At 36.7% G+C, this 24,200-nt stretch overlaps 1 protein-coding gene across 1 annotated transcript; it reads left to right on the top strand.

The window, feature by feature from the left end:
- The first annotated feature begins 35 nt into the window (after nucleotides 1–35).
- STT3A (STT3 oligosaccharyltransferase complex catalytic subunit A) lies at nucleotides 36–24,200 on the top strand. Its single transcript, XM_039872775.1, has 18 exons — nucleotides 36–192; nucleotides 2,356–2,482; nucleotides 3,222–3,282; nucleotides 4,912–5,033; nucleotides 5,403–5,548; nucleotides 6,733–6,823; nucleotides 7,913–8,019; nucleotides 8,919–9,083; nucleotides 9,983–10,163; nucleotides 10,954–11,109; nucleotides 12,095–12,186; nucleotides 12,878–13,033; nucleotides 13,297–13,485; nucleotides 14,406–14,522; nucleotides 14,640–14,742; nucleotides 20,846–21,034; nucleotides 21,545–21,660; nucleotides 22,309–24,200. Exons 2-18 carry the CDS (start codon nucleotides 2,395–2,397, stop codon nucleotides 22,345–22,347), a joined length of 2,118 nt encoding a protein of 705 aa, XP_039728709.1. The 5' UTR covers nucleotides 36–192; nucleotides 2,356–2,394; the 3' UTR covers nucleotides 22,348–24,200.

Here is a 24,200-nt window from a genome sequence, read left to right as displayed (position 1 = left end):
GATACCCTATTGTTCCCCCGAAGTGTCGTGTCGGTCCTGAGCCAGCCAATGGGGAACAGTCCAGGAGGTTGACCCGGCCTCTGCCGGGGTTGGGTGCGCCTCTGAGCGGATGGCCGAGGGAGCCCAGCAGATTCCAGGGGACCGTGGGCCAGGTTGGAAGGCCGTGGGATAGAACTTGAGGATTGGCGGCAGGTGCGGCCCAGGGCGTTGGTGGGGCTCTGAGAACTGCTGGAGGTGGGGCCCCAAAGGCCGGGTCAGGGAGGGAAGGCAGGCTGGTGGGAGCGCAGGAAGGGGCGTGAGGCGTGGTGTGGGGGCGTCCGGCAGTAGAAGGATGTGAGGATCTGGGATGCGGCGTGCGCTTCGGCGGGGAGGGCGTGGGGAAGCTGAGATCCTGGGACTGGTCCTGGGGAATGCACTCGGGATGCTGAGGTGGAGGGTGTCCTCAGTGGGAGTGTCAGAGGTGTAGAGTCGTGTAAGGGTGGGAGAAGGGAGGTGGGATCCGCAGGAGTGAAGGGTGGAGGGGAGTGAAGGAGCGTGAGAGGGTGAGAAAGGGTGCAGGCGAACGCAGTTGGGAAGGTGTGTCTAGGAAACCAGAACCGAGATGGGACAAGGGTGCCACGGTTTGCAGGCACAATTGAGGAGAACAAATGCTAAGTGTTTTTGAGAAGTGTCTTCCCTTACTTGCTTGAGCGCTGTGCGAAGAGACCAGAGAGGGCACACAGAAAACTCTCTTAAGGTCCTGCCTTAAATTACCAAATCCTGTACTCAGCTTTTCGGATATGGGTTCTAGTACTCACCTTTCCTTTGCTTACTCTTTTATGTATGTGGCTCATATCAACTCAGTGTGTAAGTTTTTTGTTTCAGGCATTCCAGAAATACAAACTTGAGGGATGTGGCTGGATCTTTGACTTCCTGGAGTTAGGTGTTTATTTTTGGTTGCAAGATAAGGTTTTCTTTTGGGATTATAATTAAAAACCCATGAAAAATGCTCATCTAGGACAGTTAGTTATGGGAAAGATGCTTGATTTCGTATTGTTGAGCTAAGAATGTATGATTCTTCTTGCCTTCCACCCAGTGCAGTGTTATTTTTCCCTCCTTTCCTTTGATAATCCTGGAGAAAAGATCAGGATAGGTGGAGGCTCCTTATTTTCCACCCCCTGCAGTCTTGAACAATGTTGCATATCCTTATTCTTTATTTCTTAGCTCTCTACCAGTATGGATGGTTTAAGCAAGCAGTACTACCTTAAACAGAAATAGTTGACTTCCTATGGTAAATTAGTGCTAATGAATCTCGTTCATCAAGTAATCACCATTCAGATGGTCTACAGACTGCTTCCCTCGATCTAAATTTTCCCCTGAGCTTTTCTTGCTTCAGTAGGAAACAATTTTTTTTCCCTCCAGATTGTCATCTGGTTCCATGAGCTGTCTTGGATCATTGGCTTAAATTAGCAGTGTCAATTACAGAGATGTCTTGAGACAGCTGATTAGAAGTGGGTATAGATCTGAGGAGTAGTTACAGTGTGATATATCTGATTTTAAGTACAGCGATCTACATACATCTCTCTCCCTCCCTCCCCTTCCTTCCCCCTCCCTCTTTTCTCTCTCTTCCTTTCCCCTTCCTTCCTTCCTTCCTCCTCCTCCTCCCCTTCCTTCCCTTCTTCTTCTTCCCTTCCCCTTTCCCCTTCCGTTCCCCTTCCCTTCCCCTTCCCTTTCCCTTCCCTCGTGCATGACTGTACTGTATTAGTGTGATCAGTCATACTCTTTTAGTTGAATTTGGAACAGAAGGAAGCTTGAAGCCAGTCAGTTGAAGCTGAAATTTAGGGCTGTAAATTGGTGCTTATTCAGTCATGATGTCTGTTTCTACACTTTCTGCTTTTACTTCTGTATTCAATATTCATTTCTTGCTTCCTTTTATACATTTCTGCCTTTTCTTGAATGATTTCTTTCTCCATGTAATTATTTTTTTCTCTATTTCCAATCTTTCCTATTTTCTTTGCATCTTTTCCCCAAACACTCTTTTTCTATTCCTATGTTTCCCTTTTTTTCACCTGTTGTATCACACTATTGCCAGTTCTGCATATGTACTTGTTAGCTGTTAGAAAGTTGGAAACAGAACTAAGGTGATAGAGTCTAATCACTCCTTTTTAGTCTTTTCTCAGGCCTGACTTGTGCCTACTTCCTTGCCAATGGATCATTATTCGGACAAGATTTGGGTATTGGTATTAGTCCTGACCCTTTGTAGTGTGTTCTCTAGCTCCTGTCTTTTTTATGTTTCTCTACCATCATAAAATATTAAAATGAACTAGGTAAATTGAAGGTGTTCAACATCCTTTGGTCTTGATTTTTCCATTTTAGCTCTTCGAGTATCATCTATTGCCACCCACTGATGCCAAGATGACCAAGCTGGGATTTTTGCGGTTGTCCTATGAGAAGCAGGACACACTTCTGAAGCTTCTCATTCTGTCAATGGCTGCTGTGTTATGTGAGTATGCATGTGGACCTCTCTTTCTTAGGGGATTGAAAGGAGAAAATCTTGAAAAAAGTCAAGTATGGCTTTCTTGGTTTTTTTTTCCAGCAGATTGTAGTGTGTTCTTTTTACTGTTCTCCATCAGTATAATTTTATGAAGGCAAAATAAAAAAGATTATAGAAGGACTAGCTTTCATCTGGGAAAGAATGGGAAACACGCTGTGCTAATTCTGTTTTCTCATGGAGCTGAAAGAGATACTGTGAACCATGGATGCTGAATTTAGAGAAGACAATTTTCTTCAGTTTAGTTTGCCTGCCTTAGTAGTTTTGAAAGTCTCTTCAGAACTTACTCTTTTTGTTTGTTTTGATTTTTAGCTCAGCATGAGTTACAAGTATAGTCTTGATTTCCTTACCTCTTAGTTTGCTCCAAAGTTAAGGTTAGTTGTGGGAAGGTCAACATATATAAAAGATGACCATGTAAGTCGAGTGCAGTTTTAATTGGTAAATGCATTGTTACAGACGTTGATAATAAGTAGTTAAATGTGTCCTGCCTAAGTAGAAATGTAGGCATCATTGTCAGAGGTCATTGTCTTTTCTTCTATGTGGGAAGGATGGATTTGTATCTTTTTCAGGGGTCATTTTATACTTCCTCTGTCTTCTGAGATGGATAATACTATTACCTCTATAATACTACTGCCTACTATTATTTTCATAGCATATTACCATAAAAATATTAATTCTCTGGTATTTGCAGCATTCTCCACTCGTCTCTTTGCTGTTCTGAGATTTGAAAGTGTCATCCATGAGTTCGATCCGTGAGTACCTTTGCTTGGTCTGGTATTTTTTTGGGGAAGCATTCAGGTTCATATGTTTCAAATTCACATTCCAGTCAGCGCTTATTGATGGGGATGTACTTCTATACATTTAGGGAGAAAACATCCTTAAGTTTTCCAAAGGAGATAATTGTCTTCTTTGCAACATTTTTGTTGGAATTAACAAGTGAGTCTTAAATCTATAGAAAATGTGAGAGGCATTACTGATGTGCCTGCCTATGACTTAAGATCTGGTTAGGTTAGGAGCAGTCTGGCTTTTCAACTTGGTCAACAGTGTTGCAGATTGAGGGATAGCGGTCTGCTGTGTGTTTGAGGATCAAAAGAATATCACAAGTCATGAACTTGAGATTCATGACATTTTTTTTTTTCTGTATTTGCAAATTTATCATTTTTTTTTTCTATGTAGATATTCAAAAGCATTTTGGAGGCGTACAAATAGTTTCTTTGGGAGTCCCTAAATTAATTGACATTTTTTTCTCATCAATGAGGAAACTTATATCCTTTTGTTTCTTAATCAACAGTGTGTTAAGGCTTTTTTTCTCAGGCCCTCTAGATGAGCAAACATTGAGGTGAGATGGTCAGGGAAAGCAAGAATATCTGCTTTGTAGTCATAGAACTGGAAAGGACTATAAAGATCCTGTGATTCGACACTTTTGCAGAGCAGGAACTAGGCCCATGGTCTGAGCCTTGTCCAGACCTGTTCCCGCTAACTACTTCCTCTGTCTCACTCTGGCTCTGTTACTGTTAGGTAAAGGACACAGTTCTGACACATGTTGACCACCTGTTACCCTCTTTCCCTTCCATCTTTTTGACAGTTACCAAAATAATATTCATTAGGAACAAACAGATGGATAGAGATTTCTGCCATCTGCCGCTTCTACCGTTGCTGCTAAAACTTGACCAACAAGGAAATAGGGTTAAGGGGTGGGCAGGAAAGATGGTTAGTCATGATTATCTTTAGTAATTAAACAATTCCTTGTATTTGTTTATATTTTTATTTATATTTATTTTTTGTTTTTTTAAAAATTTCTCTTTTAAGTGAGACGTTTAGAAAAGGACCAAAGAACTGTGTCTTTCCATGTATAACACTAAGCATTTTATATCAAATATTTTTAATGTAATTTTTAAAGCTACTGTGTAGGTGGCATTCAGAACTATTTTTAGTAACAACATGAGTTGACCTTGTTATAAGTTTCAGCACTTATTAAGAAGTTCATGTAATAGAGTGCGTTAAACATTTTCATACAGTGTATGATGTTAAACCAACATCTTTAGAGATGTTCATCACTTGAACTTATCCATGTGTCTTTGTGTATGGTATGGAAATGTTCTTTTGCATGTTCTTTAAAAGAGCCAAATTTATTGATGCCCACATCTCAGCTGTCCTCTCTTTTGGGTGTTTGGCTGGTGGTAATTCCTGGAGCTAGAAATGAGACCTACAGTAACATAAAATGATTTTCATGGCTGGTATAATTTTTGGTACCAAACTGACTTTATTAGAGTAATGATAAGTTCCACAATGGTATAAACTGAGAAGCAAAATTCACTGCAAATTGGTGCAAGTATTTGAGTACAAGAGGAAGAAACACGATCTTTTCTTTTTTGCTATAGGTACTTCAATTATCGGACTACCCGGTTCCTGGCTGAGGAAGGGTTTTATAAATTCCATAACTGGTTTGATGACCGGGCCTGGTATCCTTTGGGCCGAATCATTGGAGGAACAATTTACCCAGGTGAGGGAAACAGATTTTTTAAAAAAACCCAAAAAACCAAAAAACAGAAATAAGGTATTTGCATATTTTGAAAGTTTCTTTTTTTCCTAATATTTTCATTTTGTGACACTTGTAATTTCGTTCTGATTATAGATTCCTAAAAGTAGATCTTATATAGACAGGAGAACATGTATGGAAGAGTGGGAATGGGTGGTTTTCCATAAAGTTTGGACCTCTAAATCCTCAAGGGAGAAATTAATAGGCCTACTGCATTTACTCTGTTAGTATTGCTGGTGGTTTATCGAGACCTGTGTTGATACTTGGATTTTCCCGTTCCCATAAGTTCTTTATCCTAGGATAACTTAATGGAGTTTCTTCTTCCCGTTATAGGCTTAATGATCACCTCTGCTGCAATCTACCATGTACTCCATTTTTTCCACATCACCATCGACATTCGGAATGTCTGTGTGTTCCTGGCCCCTCTCTTCTCTTCCTTCACCACCATCGTCACGTACCACCTTACCAAAGAGCTCAAGGTGAAGGATTTGGGGTGACAGGAGGTTTGGGAATGAATGTTGTTGAACCTCTCTAGTAGACAGTAAATGGTGGGGGGCTGAGTGGTAGCAGGGCAGGGAGCCAGAGGCTAAAGACACCTTTTGCTGGGCCAAATTATTGGGTTCACTGCAGCCCCTCCTTAGAATATGTGGTTTCTTATTATTAACAACTGTTTATTCTTATAAGAGAACTTTGGAAGGTCAAATGTAAATTGCTACATAAAGAGAAAAAACATTTAAAACGCAAAATGTGAGGTTTAGATTTTGAAGTCCTCACAATCTAAGAGAGAGGAAAAGTAACTACAAGAACTATCCTAAAGTGGTTAGTTCTTCCCACTGAAAATGGACACTTAGAAATTATTTGTTGACTTTTTAAACACTTATTTAAAAAATTTTCAACCACTTTACTTTCATAGTAGACTCCATCATGCTGACTTTATTTTTCTAGGTTTCTGCATTACTGACTCTGGCTATTCTTAGTTTGTGGCTGTGGTGTCAGGGAGATACCTGAGAGGTGGTAAACTAGTAAGAGGGTTTGGGAAACTCGAGTTCAGTTTGGAAACCTTTCATCCTTCTCCTTGCTGCCCTTGTTTCAAATTTAACTCTTATCAACAGACAAGTCCTTACTCTTTTGGAGTGTGGTTTACATTTTATTTTTCCTCTTTCCTGAGGTCATAGATTGCCCGGTGAGACTCCAACTTTATTATATAAGCTCTTGGCATCTTTAGTCCAAATAGATAATCACCTATCTTTGTTGGCTTTTTAGCTCAAGTAATAATTGTCTTCTTTTGCTTGTACTTGCATAGCTTTTGGAGGTGTGACTGGTGTTCCTGTGGTGTCCAGATATTGTTAAAGATAGTGACTCATAAGCCTGGGGATACTCCAGCCAAACAGCTCATTCTGGAGCAGTGTCTGATGTCTGACAACTTACATGATTTGTCTGCTTTTCGCATATGTGTACTCAGTTTCAGACTTGGTATCATCATGGGGAATCGGTATGAAATTTTTAGCTTTCTTGTGCCGTGAACATTTCTAGCATCACATCTACCTTTGAAAGTGTTGGAATGTTCTCTGGGCCCATTTTAAACAGAATGGACTAGTGGATCCTCTCTTCTCTTTCATAGATGTGTTGGTGTTCACTTCCTGTCACCCCTCTTTTCTTACAGGATGCAGGGGCTGGACTTCTTGCTGCTGCCATGATTGCTGTAGTTCCTGGATATATCTCCCGATCTGTGGCTGGCTCCTATGATAATGAAGGTAAGAGGATCTGTCCACTTCATTTCCCAGTAGAATTTCATGAAGTTCAGTAGAATCTGGTTTCAAATCTGTTTAGCAGTAGCAAAAAATGGTACTTGGGCAAGAAAATTAGAAATGGGCAAGGAGGGACTTCAGACAAGTTTGTATTCTCTCTCTGTTATCCTCTGTAGGGAGGTAGCTGGCAATTTTCCTTGTAGAAGGCCTTTTGATCATCTCTGGACTTATAAAAGTAGAGTTAATTTTTAGTGTTGAGTGATACTCTTGTTTTAACATTATTCATTTGCTTTATTTTCTGAGATAAGAGGAATGGATGTTCTTAAAACAGTAATGACTTTTATTGACTTATTTTCAATTCAACCTATATTTATCGAATGTTATTGGGAAAACACAATGTTAGATATTATAAAAATAGATAATAAGGTTATTTTGGCTCATAATTAAGGTATTATAGAGGTAGACAATGAATAAAATTATGTCGACCCATAATCTATTTAAGACATATACAGTACAGATCTATAAAAATAATTAATAACAGGCAGATAGTATTGTGTGTCATGAGAGACGTTTGAACAGAATCTTTTGGGAATGTAATGAAAGGAGACTTTAATTCAGATTTGGGGATCCAGGCAGGCTTTTTGGAAGTAGTTAAGGTTGAACTGAACCCTGAGGCTGGAATTTGCCAACAGGCAAGTGTTAAAGAAAGGGGCAGTGAGGGCCAAAGGCCCAGCTCATGGTGAGATGAAGTAGCAGGATGGTACGGGATATCTTTAGGACTACACTAGCGGGGAATTTAGTGCCTGGGAAGAATAGTAATAAGAATGGCCAACACTCATTGAGTGCTTGCTGTATGCACAGTACTATTCTAAGTGCTTTACATGCAATAATTAAATTCGTCTTCACAACACTTATGAGGTAGATACTATTATGGACTCATTTTTACAAGAAACAGACAAAGAGAGGTAAAAATAATTATACTATTAAGGGTAGTAGATCTAAGATATGAATCCAGGCAGCCCGTTCCAAAGCAGTATTCTTAAATATTATGCCAGCATGGCCCTATATTGACTTTTTGTTGTATTCTTCTTACAGGAATTGCCATCTTTTGCATGCTACTCACCTACTACATGTGGATCAAAGCAGTAAAGACTGGTTCCATCTACTGGGCAGCCAAGTGTGCCCTTGCTTATTTCTACATGGTAACTTTTCACTCTTTTCTTCCAGGACACTCTCTATATCTGAATACCTACTGGGATCAACTGCTATAAATTGGAAGTAGCTTTTGGGCTTTGAAACTATGGACTGGAGGCTAGAAATCTTTATTGTCTCTTGTATCCATACAAAGCCTAATCCAAGGACGGTATGGAGAGCCATTGTATAAAAAGATAGAGATGTTTTACTTTGTAAAATTCTCCAGATACTGTATTTCCTGTTGGTACATATCGGCGGGCCAGCTCTCTTCTCTGAGATGTTTTCCTTAAATTTTTCCTTTTCATATACATATTGATTTCATATATGTATTTCATATATATCTTATTTCCTTTATATATGTATATATATTTATTTATATACGCATATATTTATATATTTACATATTTAATTATATATACATATATATTTTTTATATATGTATATATAAAGGAAATAAGATATATGAAATATGTGATTTCACATATTATTTGATATATATAAGATATATATTTTATATATATATGTGTGAGTGTGTGTAGTCATTCAGTCTTACACATACATTTAGACTGCTTCCCTTAACTGCTTCTACTTGCTCACATTTCACATGTATCCCTAAATCCTCCATGTGATCTTATAGTAGATTGCATCTAGATTAACCCTGAAGGTTGGGTACCTCTTATTCTGTGATCTTCTTGGCAGGAGCCATAGGGAACAGGAGACTGAATTACAGCAGTGAGTGTGAATTTGATTTTTTTATTTAAAGAAATTAGTTATTTAAACTCTTTAAGCCACTTGGCATAAATAAAGTTTATTAGTTACTATAAAGAGATGTTCTTTAAAAAGGTCACAGGTATAGTGGTGGTGTGACAAGTGCTCAGAGGAACTGTTCTATTTTATCCTGTCATAGGTCTCTTCATGGGGAGGTTACGTATTCTTGATCAACTTGATTCCTCTCCATGTACTGGTGCTGATGCTCACAGGACGATTCTCCCACCGGATCTATGTGGCCTACTGTACCGTTTACTGTCTGGGCACCATTCTTTCCATGCAGATCTCCTTCGTGGGTTTCCAGGTAAGCCCTAGACTGAATGGGATTTTTAGCTTCTTCCTCTTTTTCTAAGTATCTCCAACTAGATTGATTTATTTTGGATTTTAGTGAGAAGAGTAAGACTTATTTACAGGTCTAACTTTGGACTGCTTGTGTCAGCACGTATTTTTTTACTGATCACCTGTTATGTGCAATTTGCTAGTCACTGAGAAATGTAAAAAGTAACAACATGGCCCTGCTCCTTAAGGAATTTACAGTCTTGCTTGGGGGAAAGAAGTGCATGCAGCTGTTTACAGTGTATAGTATGTAGTTCTGGAAATGTAGTTCATGGACCAGCAGCATCCGCAGTATCTGGGAACTTGTGAGAAGTGCGAATTCTGGGGCCCCACCACAGACCTACTTACTGCATCTGAAACTCTAGGGGTGGGGCTCAGCAATCCTCTTAACACCCCTTTTTCTCTCCACCCCCATGATTACGATGCCAACTAGATTTTGAGAACAGCTGATCTAAGCAAAGAATTTTAAGTGATAGAAGAGATCTAAATTGCAGGGAACATACAGGAAGTAATCAATTTCAGTTTGGCAGATTAGAGGAAATGATATTTGTATTAGGCCTTGAATGATGAGAATTTTAGTGAATGCACATTTTGGGAAAATGAGAAAATTGCAATACAGGCTAAAAAAATAGCCTGAGCAAAGGCCAGAGATGTGATAATAATGGGGTATGGTTTGCTTTGGAGGACTCCATATATTTTTGGAAAATGTGGCAGGTGAATTAGACCCTCCCCTAGATTGGTCCTAATTCCTTAATGGCTTCAGAACTCATTTGACCCTTTGGTCTGAACTAGGTCAACATAATTCAGGTCTAGGTTAGACCTACTCTTTTCCTGACATTGTTCTCACACATTTGCTTTTACCGACAGCCCGTCCTTTCATCAGAGCACATGGCAGCTTTTGGGGTCTTTGGTCTCTGCCAGATCCATGCCTTTGTAGATTATCTGCGCAGCAAATTGAACCCACAGCAATTTGAAGTTCTTTTCCGAAGTGTCATTTCCCTGGTAGGCTTTGTCCTTCTCACCGTGGGAGCTCTCCTCATGTTGACAGGTAGGAAGGCTCATGGCTTTTAGTGTTAAATGTAAATGGGTACAGGCATAGAATAAACTTTAAAATATGGGTTATTTCCTGACCATGGAAAGATTCATTCTTTTCCTATTTCTGTTTTCATTTTAAATATATGAAGTCTTCAATATTCATTTCACTTCTCAGCCCAGTGTTTGGATTCAGTATATCAAAGAATGTCTTGTTAGAGCAGCTCTTAATCTTGGAAGAATCACATTTGGTGAAAGGACTGTATCTCACCTTGTTATTAATCTTTCTCTGCTTTTTTTACTTTTTTTCAGTAGGTAGTGTGGGAGAAAGCCTAACATTGCTTGTCATACCCTACAATATGTAGTCCTCTATGCACTAAACCACGACTGTTTTGTTTGGTTGGCATGCCACCCATTCTTCATATCTACTTGTCAGTGGCTGGTTTGATTTTGCCAAGGCTTTGTGTATTGTCTAATTCAGAGCAGCACCGGAGAATGTAGTTGACTTAGTTTATAGAGTTGGCCTTGGTTTGACCAGATTTGACCTAAACCCTTCCAAGATGCAGTTCTTCTGAGTTTATTATATACAGCCTGACTTTATTCTGCCAGCTCTGTTGACAAAAGTACTCTCAAGTTTGAAAGAAAGGAAGGAGTGAAATTCTCAAAGTATTGGTGGCATCTAAAAAGCCTTAGTCCTTCTCCTTCTCAGAGAATCTTATTAAAATGGAAAGTTTTGATTAGTTAGAATTAGATGTTATTTTGTTTCAGAAGTGAATGTGGAATATTTGTTGCCTCTTTGCTGCCAGGAAAAATATCTCCCTGGACCGGGCGTTTCTACTCACTGCTGGATCCTTCTTATGCTAAGAACAACATCCCCATCATTGCTTCTGTGTCTGAGCATCAGCCTACGACTTGGTCTTCATACTATTTTGACCTGCAGCTTCTTGTCTTCATGTTTCCAGGTCTGTCTGCCTTGTGTTCTGAAATGGCCTTTGTGAGAATTACCATTTGTTTCAAAATAAGTAAAATACCCTCATCCTTGTGTTTTTGTTTTGTGCCTGTTTACCCTGTGCAGTACAGAGCATAGCCAAGCACTTTTTTCTAATATTTGAAGCAAAGTAGGTATCAACATTGAACAGTCGCAGACACTCACAAGTTTAGAGCCTTTTTCAGTTTTAATTTTATTTATAAGTTAAAATTCAACCTTAATTTATATTCAGGTTTTTTTGTTTTGTTTTGGTTTTTTTTTGGTTTTTTTTGTTTTTTTTTGGTATTTCTGATGTGTATCTTCTCTACTGCCCATCCCTGACTCCTCCCCATTTATCTTGGCAGTACTGGAGTTCGAGAAAAGGCACAGTTTATTGAAAAGCCTCTTCATTTAACTTATCTTCTGGTCAAACCAGATACATTTAAAAATGTACCAGTGGTAGGGGGCTTTCTCTCTCTCTCTTTTTTTTTTAATAAAATAACTTTTACATTTTTTTCTTACAATGAAAGTAAGTTGTCTATTGTAAATAATATTGACAAGTGAAAAAAAGGTTGTCACCACACATCTGTTGCTACTTTTAATGTTTTGATGTATGTTCATCCATTTATTAGAAAAAAATATGGTACAGTTTTTTCCCCTGATTTTTTCATTTCAGAGAATCATGGTAATTTCTGTTTAGTATTATTTTAGAGAGATAATATTTATGATATATCATTTGTTTTTTAAAGTATAGAGATGTATATAGGAGAAGGCAAATGGTCCATAATCTCTGTAGCAATATTTTAATTGATATATTACATTCTGTATTATAAATATACTATAATTTACTTCCTTAATGTTGGACATTTAGGTGGTTTCTGATTTCTTGTGTTTTAAAGAGTGCTGTAGTAAACATCTTTGCACATATCTATGATTGTTTTTTTAGCTGCTTATTTCCTTTTTTACTTTTACTTTTGTAGTTGGTCTCTATTACTGCTTTAGCAACCTCTCTGATGCCCGGATTTTCATCATCATGTATGGTGTGACCAGCATGTACTTTTCAGCTGTAATGGTGAGGAATGCCCTCAGTCCTAGCAAGGCTTTCCATCCCTAACTCTGAGGTGCTTTTAAGTTTGCTATATAGACGGATTCAGAAAATACTGATGATTGTACAGATGCTTCCCTCTGAGCATTTGAGGGCTGAGTCATAAAGCTGCTCACTGTTCACTTTTTGCTGGAATGTCCGAGGTACTCATACATTCTGATTGTGGGGCCCGACTTTCTTGGATTCATAACCCTTGTGTTAAGGAGAGGCACTTTTATACTTGTTGGAGAAAGTGACCCTGGGCAGATTCCTTCCACTGTCTTTCTGGGTGTCTTAACAAGAGAGATGACTTTTTTTTCTTAAAGGCCTGGGAGGATTGTTGAGTGCTAGTTTGCTAAAATGGAGTGATTTTATGTATAGTAGCAAGACAGTGTTTCTTACACTCTTTTGGTCCCAAACCACAGTTAAGAAATACATTTTATGTCATATCATTACTCAGGACACACATACATATATACATATATTTAACTGAAAAAACAGTTTAGGAAATATGCTTTTGTAGATGTATCAATTATTTTCTCTTCTTTTTTGTTCTAATTCATTGAAAAATCAAGTTTGTTGAAAACCCCTAAATTGATGTCATAATCTACTCATAGGGTAAAATCCGTAATTTGTATAACACTGAATAGACCGTGCTGTGGCTGCCTGTCTCTTTTAGGTGCGTCTAATGCTAGTTTTGGCACCCGTTATGTGCATTCTTTCTGGCATTGGAGTCTCCCAGGTGCTGTCTACGTACATGAAGAATCTGGATATAAGTCGTCCGGACAAGAAGAACAAGAAGCAACAGGATTCTACCTACCCTATTAAGAATGAAGTGAGAATTAAGCAACACTAAGAACAGTCTTGGGAAACTGTGTGTGCTTATGCATGTGTGTGTTTATATAGATATAGATATATCTCTCTATATATTTATTTTTTGAGTAAGGGGTAGAATGCTGTCATAAATGGTCAGAATTAACTCATATAGTGCCTGACTTATTTTGATTCATGTCATCTATACTATTGACTGCGTGTAAGAAGCTGTTCTGTGTTCTGTAAATTTAATTTGGTTTTACAACGCCATTCTTCCTTATTCAGGTGGCAAGTGGGATGATATTAGTCATGGCTTTCTTTCTCATCACCTACACCTTTCATTCAACCTGGGTGACCAGTGAGGCCTACTCTTCTCCTTCCATCGTGCTCTCTGCTCGTGGTGGGGATGGCAGTAGGATCATTTTTGATGACTTTCGAGAAGCATACTATTGGCTTCGTCACAATACTCCAGAGGTGAAGATTTGGAAGGAGTGGGATTATGGGGTTGCGGGGAGGGAGAGACATTTGATATTATAGGGAATCATAGCTTTTAGATGGCTAGAAAGCTTGGAGAAATTGGAACTATGGAACTCTAGTGTTGAATGAGCCCTAAAGGTCGTCTCCATTCAATTAAGGATTTTTTATAGGTCTGTAATAACCTTTATTGGTAATTATGTACACTCTGCTTGCATACTTGTATTGTCAACATGGTATGGTGATTTTCTCATGATGTAGACCATCCAGTTATAAAAAAGAAAAAAATTTACAGGTAAATAATACGTATTTATTGTAGAAAAATCAGAACATAGAAGCAAGGAAAGAGATAAAATTTTCCATAAAGTGATTACCTATTGATAACCATTTTTAACATTTGGTTGATACCGTTTGAGAATCTGAAGTGATTTCGTTTGCAGTAACCATTATAAATAGCACTTCTAGATAAGATTCTTAAGGAGTCCAAACTTTATGTATTTTGTAATCCTTTCTCATCATATCCTGTGATTTGTGTTTTCTCCCTATCTTTGTAACAACTGATTTTTGTGATATTGTTAAAGGTCATTTCATACAGTTACTGGATGGCATCAGGCTATTTATATGTAAATATTGAACAGTCTCCTACACTTCCCACCCCAGTATCTTTGTATAAGGTGATCTGGGTGAAAGTACTGGGAATATTGGATTGTATAATTTTGCACTGAGTTTTCATGATTGCATGTAAATATAGAACCAAGTGCAAAGATCTATTTTCTGTTTAGGCATGCATTCTTTTGTAAAGAAATTGATTAATTAGCCATGCCTCATTTCCTATTAGATGCCCTTCCACTACTTCTCTCGTATTTGATTTTTGGAGGCAGTGGGACACTTGTTATTTCCATTGCCCATGTTTCTTTCAGGATGCGAAGGTAATGTCATGGTGGGATTATGGCTACCAGATTACAGCTATGGCAAATCGGACGATTTTAGTGGACAATAACACGTGGAATAATACCCATATTTCTCGAGTAGGGCAGGTAAGGTGAAGGGATCATTTGAGTGTTTGGCATATAAGGTCTAGTGGTAAATATTTCTCCATGAGGGATCATATGACCAGGAAATTTTCTCTGAGAAATGTGCATTTATTTTTCTAGGCAATGGCATCCACAGAAGAAAAAGCCTATGAGATCATGAGGGAGCTTGATGTTAGCTATGTGCTGGTCATTTTTGGAGGCCTTACTGGATATTCCTCTGATGGTAATGTACTTGATTCTATTTCCAGCAATAGGGCATAGATTCTAAGAAAACTAGATGGCATTCCCATTTTTCTGTTCTTTTACTGATATATTATTAATATTTTTTTAGTTGGAGAATTTCAAAACTATTTGCAACTTGAGGTTGGGTTATTTTGATTTTTTTGGGGGGGTAGGTGGGCAACAAGTAGGAAGTAAATGTAAATATTTCTTATGTAGGTACAGCATGCTATACTTGTTTTCAGACCTAAGAGTAGTTCCACAACCAGTAAAAAAAACAATATGAGGCTTCTGAAAGTGAACTTAAGTATGTACATGTTATATGTTCCCTATGATTATTAGGAAAACTATATTTTTAGAAGAATCACCTAAATATTGTTCTCTGCCTTAAAAAATATTTAAAAAAATTAAAGCAATACCCGTTTATACTTTAAAATGTTAAACTCTTCTGAAGGTTTATAATAAAGGATGGTATTCCCCTGCCCGTAAACCTAAACCCCCTTAAAACATTAATTCCCAGAGACAGTTATTTCTCCCGTTGTTTTTTGTAAATACTTCTATTTATATATCTCAATAATATGTATTCTTTGCTATTCACTTATCATTTTAGATACACTGTATCAACTTATTACAGTAGATAAGGAACTTAGTTCTTTGTATCCAACCCTTGCCCAACCCCACCTCCTTTCCCTAGTGCTGCTTCTCAGTAGAGCTAATTTTCAATTTTAGATGAAATTCATATAAAGTGTTTTCAAAATTATGAATATGTAAATATTATTCACTTCTGAGTCGACCAGTAAACCATAGTTACATGTTTATCTATAATAACTTGTTTTCCTGTCAATAATTACGTCATATTTCTATCTTCATTTTCTGTGGATATATGGCTGCTTCTGAAAGATATTAAAATTTTAGATTATCCCTGGCTTCTGATATAGACAGACTTAACAAACCCATCCTGATAGTACAAATGAAGTGTAAATATAAAGTAGTAAGACTGGTTTCCATGTGTGTCTTGTATAAGCTGAGGAAGAATGATAACAGAGGTGGTGTCCACAGACTTGAACTTTCACAAACAATTGCACCAGTACTATTTTGCTGTGTGTTTGCTGTGTGTAATTATTTATGTTTTCACTTTAATGATAATAATATATCCAGCTACTACAGAAAAGTATTTGTACATGTACATATATGTGTATATATTTTATATATATAAATGTATACATATATATGGTAGAAAGGGATAGTTACTTAAAATCTTAGCACTAATCATTGTTAAGTCACCACAGTCAGTCAACCTTTTACTGCTTGCTAAGGTGAATAGAAGTATATATTTAATGCTGACATAAAAATGAGTGTTATTATACGGTACATATTATATTTTTTGTGTGTGAAATTAAGAAAATTAGCATGTAAGACCATTGACAAAGTAATTTAGCATGACAAGAAAAAGCAATAAAGTCAAGAGGTCTTGATTATACAGCTTTTTAAAGTTAACTTTGTGTTAAAGTTTAACATTTAAAAACTGCAGATATTGTAAGTGTATAGCTTGATGAATTTTCACAAAGGGAACATATCCATGTAACCAGCACTCAGACCAAGAAACAGAACATTACAGGTGTTCTAGAAATTCTTCCCATACCGCTTGCATTATCTACCACCATCTTCCAAAGGTGACCACTATCTCAGCTTCTAGTGCCATTTGTTTGTTTTTGAAACAGATTTATTGAAGCATAATTAACATATTGTATACTGCACATATTTAAAATCTGTAGTTCGATTAATTTTTGAAATATTTATACCTGGAAAGTTTTGTCTATTTTTGAACTTTATAAATGTATATTCTCATTTCTGGCTTTTTTGGTCAGTATTATGTTTGCAGGATTCATTCATATTGTGGGGGGCCAAAATTTCTTAATTCTCATTCCTGTATGGTATTCCATTGTGTGAATATAGCACAATGTATGCATTTTAGTATTGATGGATATTTGTGCTGTGTTTGGTTTGGGGCTATCATGAATCATGCTGTTATGAACGGTCTGAGGGTACATGTTTTCTGTGAACGTAAATAACAAAGTAGAATTACTGGTTTAGAACAAATGCATTTGTTCGAAGCTAATAGGATATTGGCAAAGTGATTCCCAGTGGTAGTACCAATTTGCCACACTTAGTATTACAAATGTTTTTGTTTGCGCATGTATATAGTGATAATACAAATGTTTGAATGAAGATGAAGACGCTGCTCCTTCATAATGAATTGATCATGTAGGACTAGAAAAATATGAAAATAAGAGATTTAAATAGATCTTAATTGTGTGAATAATAGCTTAGGTTAAGTTTACATAAAGATTCATTCATAAAGCAGAGAAAAATTTTCTTTAGATATTATGCTATGCTTTTGAATTGTTGAAAGAATGATGATTTGCTAATTACTCTGATCTATGTATTTCTATAGAAGCTAGACTTAAAAAAGAAACATAACATAACCACTAAAAACAACACTCATCTAAATCCATGGTAGCATGCATGTGAAAATCATAAAAGAAGACAGTATTAATTTCTCATACTAAATTTATTTCTCAAGCTCAAATTATTAGGCTTTATTAGTTGGAATTCTGAAAATTTTGAAAGGTATCGTACCATGAGAAGGAGTGAACCCAAAGCCTAGAGGTTATTATTTTTTTTTATTATTTAATCATGGTAACATTTCAGCTGGTGCCTTCTGTGAATACTTTTTAACAATTTAAAATAGCTTCTCTCCCCCCTCCCTTTATCCTCCTCTCCACTTCTCCCCCTCTTTCACAAACACACAAATACAAATATGTGCCAAAAAATAGTCACTGGTATTGCTTCGATTGCTGATCCCTCCTTCCCCCATGCCCCAACTCATCTTCAGTCATTATTCTTTCCTGTCCTCTGAGTTTATTAAAAAAAAAAAAGAGAGACACATCTCATTAAGTTGTACACGTTAAATATGTCCAGCTTTTTTATGTCAGTCATACTTCATACACACAGACATGACTTTGGCTCTGAAGACAGTTCCAAATGAGAAATTCTAAAATGTCTTGAGCATTTTTATGCTGAGTGGTACAAGTTCGAAAAATCGACATTTTCTGAAAGGATAATGGGCATTCAGTTATAAAAATTCTATTGTGTTTTTAAAAAGTTTCATTATTTCATGGTCATATCTCATGTTTCTTAAATGTCTTAATTTAAACTATTTTGGGATATTAGTGTTATGGACAAGATTTTGCCCTTTTGCAAGTTATGTTTATCTCATTTTCTATTAAATGCTTATGCATATATAAAATAATATATTTAGATCTGTTCATAGTCCTAACTCTCTTATGTTAGAATTTGATATAAGACTACTCTTTAACTTTTCCTTTTTTGTAAACAATGCCTTTTAGCAGTAGGCTGTCCTTGATGCAATTCCTATTATTTTTTACTGTTCCATTCTTTTTTTAAGTTTTGAAATTTTTAATAGGAAACAAATGAGAGATTTAAAATGTTTTCTCAAATATTGTGTGGAAACTTTCAGATAAGATACTTATCATTGACAGATAATCCAGTAGACCAGAGGTCTATTTATTAAGAGCACAAATGTGCCCATTCATTTATGTATTACCTTTTTTCTCCAGTTTTATTGAGATGTAGTTGACATATAACAATTGTATAAGTTTACACTATATAACATAAAGATATGATATATGTACATATTGCTAAATGATTATCACAGTAAGTTTAGTTAACATCTACACCTTCACATAGTTACAATTTTTTTTTGTGATGAGAACTTTTAAAATTGCTTCTTAGCAGTTTTCAGTTATATATCTAAAATACAGTATTGTTAACTATAGTCATGTTGTCCATCACATCTCCAGGCCTTATTTATCTTAATACTAAGAAGTTTGTACCTTTTAGCCACCTTCACCCAATTCCCCTACCGCCAGCCTGCTCTGTTTCTGAGTTTAGTTTTCTTAGATTCCACACATAAATGAGATCATGCAGTATTCTTTTTCTTACTTATTTCGCATTTTATCATAATGCCCTCAAGGTCTATCTATGTTCAAATGGCAGTGGTTTTTTTTTTTTATTTTTTATATGGCTGAATAGTATTCCATTACATATATGTATGTGTCTGTGTATATGTCATTTTTTCTTATCCATTCATTCCTTTATGGGAACTTAGGTGGTTTCCATGTCTTGGCTGTCATAAATAATGCTGCAGTGAATGCGGAGATGCAGATATCTCTTTGGGATAATGGTTTCATTTCTTTCGGTTATATACCCAGAAGTGGGATTGGTGAATCATATTGGTGAATCAGTTTTTAATTTATTAAGTTCCATACTGTTTTTCATAGTAGCTGTTTCAGTTTACGTTCCCAACAGTACTGCACAACAGTTCCCTTTTCTCCACATCCTCACTAGCATTTGTTATTTTTTATCTTTTTGATGGTAGCCATTCTGACAGGTATGAGGTGATAACTCATTGTGGTTTTGATTTGTATTTCCCTAATGATTAGTGATGTCAAGCACCTTTTCACATACCCATTGACCGTTTAAATATCTTTGGGAATAAGTCTATTTAGGTCCTTTGATGATTTTTAAATTGGATTATTTGTTTTTTTGTTGTTGAGTTTTATGAGTTCTTTATATATTTTTAGATATAAAGCTCTTATCCAATATATGGTTCGTCAACATTTTCTTTCATTCTGTAGGTTGTCTTTTCATTTTGTTGTTTCTTTTGCTGTCCACTCTTCCATTCTTAAAGTGTGTCAGGTTTTTGCTTTGGACATACCTACCAGGAAGCTACAGAATCAGTGCTTTAAGATAGTTAAGTTGATGCTCTGGGGTTTTGTCTCTGGTCCTGTTTTTGGCTGGGATCTAGGCAAGCTCTGTGTCTCAGTTTTTCCATTTGTAAGAGTGCAAATACTATATGAGAGTAGTAACATTATTTATTGAATGTTTACTATGTGATAAATGCTATATTAAATGCTTTACATGTACTTATAATAGTGTAGCAACCCTATTGTGTTAGCTACTCTCATATTTATAATTTGATAGATGAGGAAACTGAAGCACAGAGAGATTAAGTAACTTGCCGAAGGTTAGTTACTTACCTATTTCGAATTGGCAGTGCCGGGATTCAAACCCAGGCAGTTTATCCAGAGTTTGTATCCTTAACCACTTTGATATAACTTGGAACCTTCTGCAGTAGTTCAGTAAGAATCTTTTTTTCTTACAGAGCAATGATAGTTTTTATACTCACCATCCCCTGTGAAGGGGATACAGAGAGAGACATACTCTCAGAGAGATAAACATCTGTGTGTGAATATGTAATACATGATGTTTATTATACAGATGTATGGGATTTTATTTTGTTTTATGAGATGACGATGGTATCAGTATTTTTGGATCCAGGTAGTGTGTTTGACATAGAAATGTTGGCTTCTCATAGATGTATGCTTTGGAAGTTTGTAACTTTGCAACTATAGGTCAAGAAAGGGAGCATGTTCATGTCTCTTTTACCTTTCTGGTAAAGCTTCTGCTCCCTAGGTCAGTACTGTTCAATAGAATTATAGTAGAGGCATATAACAACATTTAAAAATTTTTATTAGCCACATCAAAATATGTAAAAAGAAATAAGGGAATGAATTTTAATAATTCTATTTAAGTATATCTAAAACATTATTATTTAACATGTAATCCAGATATTTTACCCACTTTGTTTTGTTTTTGGACTATATCTTAGAAAACCAGTGTGTATTTTATACTTCCAGCACATCTTAATGTGCACTAGCCACATTTCAACATGTGGCTAGTAGCTACTGTATTGAACAGCTCAACCCCAGCTAATACGTGGGACTAATTTCAGTTATGACTTAAGTCTGGACCAATAGCATAGGATTTCAGGAGTCTAATAATCTATAGGGAAAGTTGTATGTTTTCAGAGAAAATGTTTTGCCCACACATTATCTCTCCTATTTTTATAAATTAGAGTTAAATATTTGGGGAATTTCCTTAGAAATAGTGACCTTTTCATTAGGTGATTTAGTTCCAGCAACCTTTGTGATGCAGTAGTTCTTTTTCTTTTTTTCCCCTAGACATCAACAAGTTTTTGTGGATGGTCCGGATTGGAGGGAGCACAGACACAGGCAGACATATCAAGGAGCATGATTATTATACTCCAACTGGAGAATTCCGTGTGGACCGTGAGGGTTCTCCAGTGCTACTCAACTGCCTTATGTACAAGATGTGTTACTATCGCTTTGGACAGGTCTACACTGAAGCCAGTGAGTGATTTATAACAACATTAATAATAACAGTAATAACAGTGATAGCTAACAGTGTTTTTCATATGCCAGACACTGTTCAAAGTGCTTTACATCTGTTAATTCATTTTATCCTCACAACAATCCAAAAAGTAGATACTTATTCCCATTTTATATATGAGGAAATTAAGGTACATATAGGATGCCTAACTGCCCAAAATGACATAACTAGTGGCAGAGTCAGGTTCAACTCAGACAATCTGGCTCTAAATTTTATGCTTTTACCCATTACTTTTTCTTCTGTGATCCATGCAAGGGTTACTAGTGTATCACTGAGGCCTCTGGGTGGCAACCCTCAGGAATAGAGGGGCTTGAAAGTCAGCCCCCTACTCTTATAAGATATAACAAGCATCATCGTGGAGAGGATTTGCCTTTGTACCTGATGTCCTTTTCTACAGGCCCTACTCTCTAAACAAACTGCAGGAAATCAGCACTGTAGAAAGAAATGTGTCTCTTTTTGACCCTTTCTAGAGCGTCCACCAGGCTTTGACCGTGTGCGGAATGCTGAGATTGGGAACAAAGACTTTGAGCTTGATGTCCTGGAGGAAGCATATACCACAGAACATTGGCTAGTCAGGATATACAAGGTGAGCAGATGTTACACTAAGAAAGCTGCTATCATATTTGCAAATTGATTCTAGTGCTTAAAAGTGGGCCATATGTTTCTAAAATAGGGATATTTCTAATGTCTGAAGAGTAGCTTGCAATTCAGAGTTTTACTGTTTTTATTTTAGATTGTTCTTAGTAGACATCCCAGTCTGTTGCCATTTTGGCAGTGGTTACAGTGATGTTTTTCCAGTTGGGGCTGAACTTGATCTGTTTTAGTGATTATCAGGCGCCAAGCGGGGCGGGGGGCAGGGAAGAAAAGGGGTGTGTGTGTGTGTGGTGTGTGTGTGTGTGTGTGTGTGTGTGTGTTTTCTTCAAACTACATTTTTTTCTGTATCAAAGAATATATGACATAGAGTCACATAGAAATGTGTTACATTTCTTACATAAGAATAGATTGAGAACCCTCAATATATTTGGAGGGTAGATCATTTATACTGCTCCCACAGAGGTACTCCAAAAAGCTAAGCAGAGAGAAGCTAGTTTCAAACTAGTGCTTGTTTAGTAACAAAACAAAACCAGGCAGCAGAATACAAAGTAACCTCTCCCCATCTAGGTGAGCCCAGCTCAGAGAAGCTCTCCCAAGTTGACCTGATTGTAAACATTAAACTGACGTCTTTATGTTGCAGGTAAAGGACCTGGATAATCGAGGCTTGTCAAGGACATAAATGATACGTCCAGCCTGATACACTTCGCACTGAGTGCGTCACATTTAGGACGCTGAAGACATTTTTTACATATGCAGTTTATAAGAGGAGAGCATGATGGAATTAGAATTGTCTGAAAGTTTTGCCCTGGGCAGTACGGGCTGGGCCAAATGGAATGATTTTTTAAATTCTGAGGTTACCAAATGAAATGTCATGGCTTTACTTTGGTCAGTTAAAGGGGGAGTTTTTTTTTTAATGTGCCTTATTTGTTTTGACTTATGACTGATTTGAGGAAGGCAAAAGTTTATGCTGGGTTGATAGAAGGACAGAAAGCAAACCTCATCTATGCTTTTAGCTCCCTAAATGAGCTATGTACGGGCATTCTGTCTTTCTCAAATCAGGAAAACTGTCAAGGACTAGCTCAGATCCTACATATACAAACAATTTTGTTATTTCAAAACTTGCAGCACCTAGCACAATGCCTTGCACATAGTGGGTGCTCAATAAACTTTTATTGAACAAATGTTTATGGGACCAGAGGAGTGCCATTTCTAAGCAGGAAAGTCAGCTATGTTGCCATTATGTCTCTGTTCTCAACATATCTTGTCCTTAGAGGTTCTTTTACTTTATGAGGGAGAGAAGGTGGCTAACTAGACCTGATCTCAATATTCTTTGGACTCGCTATGTGGGGTGGTTTTTTATTTTTGTTTTTGTTGTTGTTGTTGTTGTTTTTGAGCAGGAATAAATCAAGTGAGATTAAATTAGCAGTTTTGAAGATTCAAGACAGTGAAATTATTATTTTCATTCTCAATAGAGGAAGAAACTCCTCCAACATTATGTATAGAACTTGATGGTCAGTAGGTGTTTAATCAGCTGAAATGTCATGCATATCTATTTGAAATCCAGCTTTTCAGTACTCTCAACTTACCTATGATACAGCAAATGTTTCTTTGCTCATTTCCTTTAGCTTATGCACTAAAACTCATGTGGTTATTTAAAGGTGAGCTTCTTTATCCCTTAGTCTCAGCCTATTTGCTATTATGTACCACTAAGAATCTCAGTGATCTGGTTTTGAAGTCCCTGCCAAATTACAAGTTAAAAGGAACAATTGCTATTAACAGGTACCTAAAGAGCAGTGCTAGCCTGTGTAGTAAAGGGGAAGAGAAACTTTAAAAAACTTTAACTCGTAGTAGTCCTATGGATCTTTAATGTCAGTCTTACATTCAATACAGTGGAACATTATGTATTTTACAACACAAAACATATATAAGTGATGTATAATAAATCCTAAGTCATTAAAAAAATACAAGGTAACTGTTTAATGTTACCTGTTTAAGAAACAGGAGCAATCACGTGGCTTTTAGATAAGTCAAAATGGTGCTCCCAGAGGGTATGTGCAGGTACACTTGTACACTCAGGAAACAACCTTCCAAACCAATTTATATACCAAGTGCTTCAACCATGGGTGAGATGTAGATCTGATGTAAGATTTGATTTCTATATGTAAATACATGACTTGATTTATATACAGAATTACTCCCTAGTAGAAGAGGTTATTCTGAGGTTTTATTTTTATTTTATTTTTTACCAAAATGAATAATACCTGTTAGAAATCATTAGTGGTCTTCCTCTGTAGTATATATGGGATAACCCTTTAACTCACCACTATAGTTGCTGCTCTGATGATTTTAATTTTGTTATTTTCTATAGCCAACTTTTTAAAAATTTTACTTTTCATTTTGTTATGATGCAATTAGTGTAAAAAAATCAAATTATTCTAAAAGCAACAACAGTGTTTTCCACTCCCCAGAGGCATCCACTTTCAACTGATTCTCACATTACTTACCTCCATCTCATTAAATAACTTGCTTTAT

Source organism: Pteropus medius, unplaced genomic scaffold (genome assembly GCF_902729225.1).
Source record: "Pteropus medius unplaced genomic scaffold, Ma_sr-lr_union100, whole genome shotgun sequence".
Taxonomy (NCBI): domain Eukaryota; kingdom Metazoa; phylum Chordata; class Mammalia; order Chiroptera; family Pteropodidae; genus Pteropus; species Pteropus medius.
The sequence above is the reverse complement of the archived record's forward strand: the minus strand, read 5'-3'. Positions and strand labels throughout refer to the sequence as shown.

Bases quoted from the DNA above. Each gene is read 5' to 3' on its own strand.
- STT3A (XM_039872775.1), top strand. From the start codon at position 2,395: ATGACCAAGCTGGGATTTTTGCGGTTGTCCTATGAGAAGCAGGACACA. The intron at 3,283-4,911 runs GTGAGTACCTTT...TTTTTGCTATAG, and splicing joins GTCATCCATGAGTTCGATCC to GTACTTCAATTATCGGACTA. The intron at 5,549-6,732 runs GTGAAGGATTTG...CTTTTCTTACAG, and splicing joins ACCTTACCAAAGAGCTCAAG to GATGCAGGGGCTGGACTTCT.